General features: G+C 47.0%; 1 protein-coding gene across 2 annotated transcripts; it reads right to left on the bottom strand.

The window, feature by feature from the left end:
- Window positions 1-1870: 1870 nt before the first annotated feature.
- On the bottom strand, window positions 1871-9930 carry LOC121312357 (SEC14-like protein 1). Of its 2 annotated transcripts, XR_005949791.1 has the most exons (13): window positions 9613-9930; window positions 8968-9187; window positions 8455-8564; window positions 7785-7974; window positions 6996-7084; window positions 6820-6890; window positions 6249-6420; window positions 5609-5743; window positions 5070-5204; window positions 4543-4794; window positions 4265-4443; window positions 2706-3039; window positions 1871-2473 (listed from the first exon to the last, which is right to left on the bottom strand). XR_005949791.1 is itself a non-coding variant. In XM_041244223.1 (12 exons), exons 1-12 carry the CDS (start codon window positions 9640-9642, stop codon window positions 2934-2936), a joined length of 1689 nt encoding a protein of 562 aa, XP_041100157.1. In that variant the 5' UTR covers window positions 9643-9930; the 3' UTR covers window positions 1871-2933. The 2 variants fall into 2 exon arrangements, 1 of the variants encoding a protein (XP_041100157.1); XM_041244223.1 differs by having other exon boundaries at window positions 1871-3039.
- Between the last annotated feature and the right edge of the window lie 70 nt (window positions 9931-10000).

The following is a 10000-nucleotide window of genomic DNA, read 5'->3' as shown; positions in this document are numbered from 1 at the left end:
TAAAGGCTATTTGTGTATATTAATTCAAACCAAGTATGAATATATTAATAAAGACAGTTCTGAAACAGACACACAGAGCAGCCCTCAGGTTGAATAGGATCTGGGGAGAATGCATCCCGGAGTGCTGGGAGAAAGTGGCATCATCATGACGCGTGGAGTGGCAGCTGTGCACTGCATCAAGATACACACACTCACCGAGGCGTGGAGTTGCAGCTGTGCACTGCATCAAGATACACACACTCACTGAGGCGTGGAGTGGCAGCTGTGCACTGCATCAAGATACACACACTCACTGAGGCGTGGAGTTGCAGCTGTGCACTGCATCAAGATACACACACTCACTGAGGCGTGGAGTTGCAGCTGTGCACTGCATCAAGATACACACACTCACGAGGCGTGGAGTTGCAGCTGTGCACTGCATCAAGATACACACACTCACTGAGGCGTGGAGTTGCAGCTGTGCACTGCATCAAGATACACACACTCACGAGGCGTGGAGTTGCAGCTGTGCACTGCATCAAGATACACACACTCACGAGACGTGGAGTGACAGCTGTGCACTGCATCAAGATACACACACTCACCGAGGCGTGGAGTGGCAGCTGTGCACTGCATCAAGATACACACACTCACTGAGGCGTGGAGTTGCAGCTGTGCACTGCATCAAGATACACACACTCACGAGGCGTGGAGTGACAGCTGTGCACTGCATCAAGATACACACACTCACTGAGGCGTGGAGTTGCAGCTGTGCACTGCATCAAGATACACACACTCACGAGGCGTGGAGTTGCAGCTGTGCACTGCATCAAGATACACACACTCACTGAGGCGTGGAGTTGCAGCTGTGCACTGCATCAAGATACACACACTCACGAGGCGTGGAGTTGCAGCTGTGCACTGCATCAAGATACACACACTCACGAGGCGTGGAGTTGCAGCTGTGCACTGCATCAAGATACACACACTCACGAGGCGTGGAGTTGCAGCTGTGCGCTGTATTCTGAATGACGGCACTAAATAAGCCTCCCTTGCACAGCTCCTCAATGCACCCCCCTTTAGGGCACAGACACAGATACAGACTAAACAAGCACAACAAGTCACCAAATAAAGGAGTGGGGAAAACAAAACAAACATTCATGAAGTCATTATTAGAAAACATATCATTTCCCAAGCCCTGTCTGAACTGAGTGAGCACCAGGCTAGTCTTCTAGTGTGGTTTATGTGCTTCATGTATGAGTGATACACCAGTTCACAATTACCTGCCAGATTTACTAACAGCAAAACCAGAAGAGAGAGCAGGAGAAGGGAGTACCCATTGTTAGAGGTTTCTCTGATAATCTGCACAATGCTTATTTAATGAACAGGGTTCCACAGAACACAAAGCACTGCAATGGTGCTTCTCCTGAAGTGTGGAGTTACACTTTACAGAAAAATTGAATTATTGCAAATGGTCTATAAAATTACAAAATATCCACTTCAAACTAGACTCATTTACATTGTTAAAAAAGCACGGTTAGAAAAGGAATCCCGTCGTTGTAACGTCTAACCCTCTGGCCAGCCAGCTAGGAATCCAGTCCTCACCCTTCTCAAAGCAGGGCTGTGCTCTGGTCCCGTTTAAAATGAGCTCAATCATCTCTTCACAGGACAAGAGCAAAATCGAAAAGGTTTCACAGTGTCTGAAAAAGCAACTGTAGAATGCTGAAAACGGAGCATATATGTATTCGCTCTGTATTTGGGTGCGCAGTGCCTCTGTTGGGTAATACAAATCTTGCCCATTTCATTGTCCCGTAACCAACAGCAAGTCCTTATTCACCCCACACTGCAACACCTTCTACTGAATGAGAATGGATTCAGCTCATTACATTTTATTAAACGGAGCCCCTGCCTGCTCTTCTGGCAGTAAGCTCTGTAACATAAGAGGAAAGGGACCCATCACATTAAATCTGCTACTAAAGACTAACTGCACTAGGGTTAGAACATGAAACTAATAGAAACGAGAGAAATCAATGAGATATTTTATACTACGCCGTTCCAAGCTGTTGCTGGTAAGTAAAGTCCCCAAGCAGATCTACTGAATTTAGCCAGACAAGAGAGTAGATTAGTCATAAAAAAGGTGTTCTAACAATGACTTTCCTAAAACTTCTCATTTAATTCCTAAAAACCTCTGTTTAAATTATTTTAAATAGCACCCACAATGTAGAGGAAGTAAACATCCTCCTTGTTCTTTTATAACGCACACCTAGAAGTGACTTATTGCTCCAGACAGAAATGTGGTTCTTTAATTTGCCCCCCCCCCCCCCCCCCCACCCCCCTTGACCTAGACTCCCTTGTTGACGTGACGTCATCGACTCGTTACTGAGGCAGCCAGCTGTCCAACAATCGGCTTTCAATGTACCAGCTCTCATCTGTTTCAAAGGGTCCTCCTCTGTGGCATTGCACAGGCTGGTGGATGAGGAGGTGACAGCACTACCTGGAAATCATGGAGCTGCAGTGGGACTGGCTGGAGGAGGTGGTGGTGGCTGCACTACCTGGAAATCATGGAGCTGCAGTGGGAAAGGCTGGAGGAGGTGGTGGAGGCTGCACTACCTGGAAATCATGGAGCTGCAGTAGGACTGGCTGGAGGAGGTGGTGGTGGCTGCACTACCTGGAAATCATGGAGCTGCAGTAGGAAAGGCTGGAGGAGGTAGTGGAGGCTGCACTACCTGGAAATCATGGAGCTGCAGTGGGACTGGCTGGAGGAGGTGGTGGTGGCTGCACTACCTGGAAATCATGGAGCTGCAGTAGGACTGGCTGGAGGAGGTGGTGGTGGCTGCACTACCTGGAAATCATGGAGCTGCAGTAGGAAAGGCTGGAGGAGGTGGTGGAGGCTGCACTACCTGGAAATCATGGAGCTGAAGTTGGCCAGGTTGGAGGAGGTAGTGGAGGCTGAGCTACCTGGAAATCATGGAGCTGCAGTAGGACTGGCTGGAGGAGGTGGTGGCAGCACTGAGCTGGGAGAAGCCACTGTGGCTCGACTCCAGACTGGTCATGGAGCCCCTGAAAGAAAAAACAAGAGACCTCTTATCTCCAGGAGGTGGGAGATCCTGGAGCTGGCAGGTTTCTGAACCCCAACTCTCAACAGCATCTGCACAAATCATTTTAGACACATCCCAGACAGACAAAAACGTTTGTTTTTATTTACTGCTATTTGTTTTTTTCAGGATTCGTGTGCAGGGATATCAGGCCAACTTCTTGGAAACCTGTTATCAGCCCAGTGACTTCTCTCTAGCTTAGAATATGCTTAATGCTTCTAAAATCTGTAGAGGTTGTTCTATACAACTGTTCTGACGAATACCAGTAAAGCAGAAACCAGCGCGGCAGGTCGTGTGCAGCCCAGTTTGTGTTGCAGCCTGGTTTGTGTTGGAGCCTGTGTGCAGCCCGGTTTGTGTTGGAGCCTGTGTGCAGCCCGGTTTGTGTTGGAGCCTGTGTGCAGTAGAATCAGCCCCAGTATCTGTACAATCTCCCGTTAGTCATGCAAGGTCAAGAAACCTGGAGGACCCCCAATTGTGGGGAATACAAACCCCATTCTACAGACCCAAAGCATGAAACAGTCCAAACACAGCAAGGCTGAGCAGCGAAACAGAATATCTATTCTAGTGAAGCACAGGAAACTAAGCACTGAAAACAGAGCAGCGTTCTCTCCAGGCAAAGGACTCAACAGGCCAGACAAACAAGAAAACTCTTCACGAGGCACTTTAACAAGTAAAATGGTCAGTGCCAATCTGTACATGTCTATGGATTTGGTTTGGGCCAGCCTGAACGGTGAGAGATTATTTTGTCTGCTCCAGGAGTAGAAAGGCAAAGAACTTGCAGGGAAACTGAATCTACAGCAGCAGTAAACAAGCCTTCCACCCCAAGTCTAGAACAACTAGTCTGAACCAAACCAATTAAACAAAAACACTTACAAATTCTCAACATTGTAGCAAGCATTTCTTTACAGGAGGAAAAAAAAAGAAGATATATTGATTTGAAAGTTGTTGCTGAAAGCAGCAGTTAGCTGATGGGCATATTGAACAGTCTTAACAGTTCTCTTTTTTACACTAATGTGTTGCATAAACTTACTTCTATTCATCACATAGCTATGGAATGCAGAACAAAGAGCTCTGCCTCCTTTAAAGTCTTACGATTACAACTATAACATTTAAGCTTCATCAGCATACCCTATGCAAAAAAGTTGCATCCGTTTCTTCCAATATGAACTATAGATCCAAGCAGGACTCACCGGAAGTCTTCAGAGCCCAGCACCTCTGTGTAGTACATGACTTTGCACTTGTGCGATGAGACCTGCAGCGTGGCCAGCACGTCGTCCACACGGGGCAGGCTGGTGGTGGCGCAGGCAGGCATGTTGTGAAACTTCCACTGCAGGATGTAGAAGCCAGGCCACCTGGTCACGTGGGAGCCCTGCAGGGTGGAAGACCGATTCTCAGTTAGTCACCCATCCACTCCCATAAACTTTTTACTGCAGCGTTCCTCAGAGAAACTCGAAACGCAGTCCCTTACCTGCACGCTCTCCCCCTCCTTACAGATCAGAGGCGACTCCACCATGCTGTAGTCGAGCCCCAGCTGCCAGGACTTGTCTATGAGCTGCACATTGTTGCCCCCTGGGGAGGTGATGCTGTGGGCACCCAGTGTGTCCTTCTTGGGGGGCTGGGGGGCCCTCTTTGAGTGGAAGATGTTAAACACGATGTCTCCTTTGCACACATCGAAATCCCAGGTGATCACAGAGGAGGCGTCAATGATTTCTATCAGCAGCTGCAAATAAATGCATGGATCAGACTTGCTACTCTAGCAAAAAACAAGATTGAACATTCCCTAATGGAACCCCCCCACCCAATTCTGCGGATCACCAAACCCCTGCGTCCGATTCTGTCCCCTTCAGTAGTAAATCATGATTAGGATGGTCTGGAAGGAAGATCACCGCCTTAACCAATGAAATCTAGATCAGGTAACAAGGTTTTAAAACACACTGCACTGGAGCACCAAGGACAGCAATAATTCGACCTCCTGCCTAAGTTCTGCTCACATACCTCATGTGGAGACCCCTTGAAGACACTGCCGGAGTGGTAGATGGTGTCGGTCCAGAGGCGGATATCTTCTGTCTCCAGCTCCTCAGCTGTCCGGTACAGAGCCTTGGGAACCACGCCCCCTTCTGGAACTTCACACTGGAACGATTCACACAGCTGACACTGAAACATGTGCGCCAACCTGCCTGTACATATCCCGGCTTAATCTCTGTGCTCACGTACCTACCTGCATTACTGCAAATCTGAACCCATCTGCAGTAGGCAAACCCAGCAGCTCAGCATTAGTCCTGCAGACGTTAGGAAATCCTTTGTGCTAAACTGTATTTTGGATAATCCGTTAGCCCCCGGTCACATTTTCAAGGTCATTTCTAGTGCACTGCCCAGCACTGATTCCTCAATATGGAGTCAACTCCCCTTCTGCCTGATCATGTTTAGGTTCCAAGTGTGTCTGCAGTGCTGATATAAGACAGCAGATGGCACCAGAATATAACAATACTATTTCTGGTCTACCTTTTAATTTCACAAGACACTGACTGGCTTACCACACATTCTCCTCCCAGGAAGTCAGGAATGACCTCTTTGTCAATGTAATCGACCAGCCCTCCCGGACCCTGGTAGTCATTTCCTGCGTAGATGAGGAACTTCTTGCGAGTGTTTTCATCGATGAACGGACTGACCTGTAACGTGACAGACCCGGTAAGCTTTTAGCAGAGACCAGCAGATCTCTCCCTCAGGAAACTAATATGAATGATCCAGTTAACAACCTCCCAAAAAGAAGTCAGTTTCATCTGGTGGTCAAACCACCACACAGGGAAGAAGTTTCTAAAACTCCTACAGGGACCCAAGACTCCCACTGCATAGCAGTTTGATCCACTCCTGGTTTAACAAGACACTGTAGCAAATGAAGCTCGTATTAAAACCTGGAATGAGGGAAACTGCTACACAACAGGAGTTGTATTTGTATCCCTGTAGAACGATGGTAGCAATTAGCAAACTAAACAAATGCTGCCCTTATCTGGCTCATACAAGGACACACAGCTCCTGATCGCATCTCTAATATTAATAACAGTTACTAGCAGGATTAGTGTTTTGAATGCACAGCTACTCTGATTCAAGTATGAAGAGAAGCAAGGAAAGCTGCTGTTGCACTTTGGGGACAGTAAAGGACTTCCGCAGACTCACCAGCGTCCAGAGGACAGGGAAGACCCTCGGTGCTCGGAGAATGAGGAGGAGCCCCAGGGTCTCGGGGTAGTTTGCTTCCACCACCTCGATGATCCGCAGCAGTGCCTTCACTCCTGGCCGCCACAGGTGCCTCATATTGAGGCCTTCCAGGTCCACAAGGCAGGTCCAGGAGCTGAGGAAACAGACACAGGGCCCAGGTTCAAATCCCTGCACGAGCCAACAGTTTGGTGCAACAAGATTCATCTCATTTATAGGCTGTTCAGTCACTGTGCGCACAACTGTACCATGTTAAGGTTACTATTTTATATATATATATTTTATATTTTAAAATGCACACAAGTTTTTTTCAAAGTTATGACTCCATAGAGTTCACACAAACACAAAGGGATGAATTGATCAGTTCAGATTCATTGTACATTAAAAAAAAATGGGATAAAGGGAGGAGCAAATATCCTACTTCGAATTCAACTCAGAGATTACACTTCACTATCAATTACAAAACAGAAAGTTCATTCCTTCTCCTATTAGTGCCCCAAACAAAGGCAGGCGTTAGCAAAGATCTTCTACACACCTTATTGGTCGTCCGAAGACTTTTGTATTTTCCTCGCATCGTCTCAGCCCTTCTTCATTGATTGACAAGACCTGCATTAAAGAGAGATTGAGCATTCCCACCTCTCCATAGTTCAGTGTGCAGGAGTAAAGTAAACTCAAAGCAGGTAAAGCAAGCAGCTGCTCTGTTCCACTCACATGTCGAAGCAGAGACTCCTCCCCAAGTGCCCGGACTAGTCCCTTGGTATCCATCTGTCCCAGACGAAGCACATAGAGAGGGCGACCATCTGAGAGAAACACAGGGAGGACTCGGGATTACCTTCTCATACAACAACAAGAGCAGCACACAATGGCTTTCAGCAACACAGAGGACTCAAGCGAATGTGACAGAGTCAGAGAATGCTCCACACAGTAGCTTGATTATGACATGCAATAACTTCAGTTAGAAGATTGCTTAGTCAGCAAGAGGCAACATTGGGAAAATTACCAGCGATTGCAGCCCAGACTGGATGGGATTTGTAATCTGTAATCCTGAGAACTCATGTTGGGTTTTACTGTGATCTAGTCAGTAATGACTAAGTTAGCTGCAGGTGAATGTGAATCTAACCAAACTGAAGCACAATCTCAAGCACTAGAGGTCTGAGACAACGCACCAGTTAGCCAGTTCATGCTGTGGCAACGCGTCACCCCTCAGGGATTACACATGCTTTTGTCCAGGATGTAGCGGCATTCTCATGCTTTGCATGTAACTAGCATGCCCTGCTTACCTATATACACTGCGGCTAATCAAGCTTGTATTAAAACTTGGAATGGGTGAAACTGCTACGAAACAGGAGTCTTAATTCCATCCCTGCACTATAACACTGCTCTGCCCCGACAAGATCAGCTGCAGCCACTTCCAGAAAGCAGAGATTCCTGATACTGCTCAGGTGGGACACCTGTTTACTAAACCCCAGGGGTGGCAGCTGCGTCTCAAGGAGCCCTTACCCTTGTCGTGATGGTGCCAGCCCCCAGTGTAATAGTCTTGCAGCACCTGCGGGGAGCTCCATGTCTCCAGCAGGTAGTCCACCTGGTGCTGCTTCCTCCAGGTCAGGGACTGGCACAGGCTCTCCCTCGCCTTGTCCATGTTGAAGTCTCGGGCGCGCAGGAAGCGCAGGATGTGCTCGTCCTTTGGAATCTGGAAACGAACAGGAAGGAAACAATGAGACTCATCTGTTCAGATACAAGAATCATTCAGAATTTCAGCAAGAGACAAAAAGGTATGTCCTCATATGAGGCTGTGTGCATAAATTTGTTTGTTTTTTTGTTGCATGTGGATGCTAGGGATAGGTATTAGTAGTATACCCAATAGCTTGCTGTAATTGTTAGCCAGGAAATGTATTCTGCAAGGGGTCCTTTTTTCATCCGATGCATTAAAAGTATTATGGAACTTTTTTTTTTTTCAGCAATTAACTATTGTGCACAGACTTATCTAATACCAATGCATGAAGCAGATAATCATCAGAATACCAGATGGACCCACGACCTACAGCCCCAACAGATCAATACAGGAGGTGTGTAAATCCAGTAACGCAATGCATGCAGCCTCCAACACCAGGCGGGGCTGAGGGGGCTGTGCGGGGAGGCGGGGCCAAGTAGGGGTCTCGGTCTGGGTCACCTTGCCCTTGTGTGTCTCCTGCAGCCACTGCCGCAGTCGGATCAGGCAGCTTTCCTGCAGAGGCGTCAGATCTCCTAGATAGCGCTTGATGTAATCTGCATCCAGTTTGTCTGGGAAAGAAAGAATGAAAAAAAAAAATAAACACACACAGCCGTCGCATTTGCAGCACGTGAAGTGCAGGAACCAGTTTTGCTCAGTCATGGAAATCTAAGACAGCGTTCCCCTAATACATTTACAGATAAAACACATACTGCAGGGCTTGGGACAGCAGCTGACTAAGATAATGAACTTGCACTAATTGAAACACAATAATCAAGGCTACATGGCTGCTTTCTGTGCAGCAATATTTCATGCAATCTCAGAGTAGTTCATTTGCTGTAATTGTTCTGGTTTTTATTGGGATTGATTAATGACTGAATGCAAGTTTTCTGTCCCCAGGGTCTCTTGATAAATGTGTCCTGTGGTGTTTTATTTGCTGGAAGATTGCGAGTAGATGTGAGGAGGGATCAGTACCATCAGGAGTGCCAGCGAGGGACTCTGCCGGGCTCCCAGGGGCCCCGAGGGCCTCCTTGCTGCCGTGGCTCTCCTTCGCGCAGGCAGCGGGGATGGAGATGGCTGCAGAGACTGGACGCTCTGGCTGGGCAGGGGGAGCTACAGCAGGACTCCAGCGGGGTATGAAGGCAACGCCATCATCTTCCAGCTCCTTCAGGTAATACTCAATGATCTCTTTGCCCTAGAATAAAAGAGGCAATGGAAGAGAGGTGGAGATAAGACTCCTATTGCATAGCAGTTTCATCCATTCCAGGTTTTAATATGTGCTTGAATAGCCCCAGTGTACAGGTAACAAGCTCAGGTGCATCTTATTAAACTCAGATAGTAAAACCAAGAATGGATCGAAGTGCTGTGCAATGGGAGTCTTATAACCATATGTGTTGCATTTGGTTGCAAACCCTGCAGCCTGTTCAATAAGTTACAAAACTAGGATTATAAAGGAGCTCTTAAATTAGGAATCTGGGTGAGTAAACAAAAGCCTAATCAAACTAATAGCTGAAAAGCTATTAAGGGATTTGAATGTTCTTGCTAAACTTTAGACTCCCATCAACTAACACGCTATGACATGAAAATATCCCTCCTCCCTTCTCGCCCCCCAGAATGTACCTTTTTAATACTGCCAGCGTATTGCTTCATCGCAATCTTTTCAACAGTGCTTTCGAAGCCAAAGAAAGATTTGATATCCAGACTTGCAGACTGCTCAAAACAAGTCCAGTCTTCATTCTCCGGGTGAACCTGCCAATATCATCACAACACATACTGTACTCGCATTCAGAGAGACCCACACAAAATACCTTTCTATACAATTCAGCACACCACTGCACACATCTATATGAATCTAGATAGCAGAGAGAGGAAATCAAACAGCAGGGCACCTGCCATTAGAAAGACTTCTAGCATGCAGGAATTCATTTCTCCAACTGCCCAGTAGGCAACGACTAAAACGATGATTGTCCTTTGCATAAAATGGAGAAAAAAAGTATAAATGTGTAAA

Source organism: Polyodon spathula, unplaced genomic scaffold (genome assembly GCF_017654505.1).
Source record: "Polyodon spathula isolate WHYD16114869_AA unplaced genomic scaffold, ASM1765450v1 scaffolds_3830, whole genome shotgun sequence".
NCBI lineage: Eukaryota > Metazoa > Chordata > Actinopteri > Acipenseriformes > Polyodontidae > Polyodon > Polyodon spathula.
The sequence above is the reverse complement of the archived record's forward strand: the minus strand, read 5'-3'. Positions and strand labels throughout refer to the sequence as shown.

Excerpts from the sequence above, each read along its gene's own strand:
- LOC121312357 (XM_041244223.1), bottom strand. The coding sequence starts at position 9,642 with ATGAAGCAATACGCTGGCAGTATTAAAAAG. Across the intron at positions 7,085-7,784 it reads CTGGCACCATCACGACAAGG|ATGGTCGCCCTCTCTATGTG; the intron begins GTAAGGGCTCCT and ends TGTTTCTCTCAG. Across the intron at positions 4,444-4,542 it reads AGGAGGGGGAGAGCGTGCAG|GGCTCCCACGTGACCAGGTG; the intron begins GTAAGGGACTGC and ends TCCACCCTGCAG.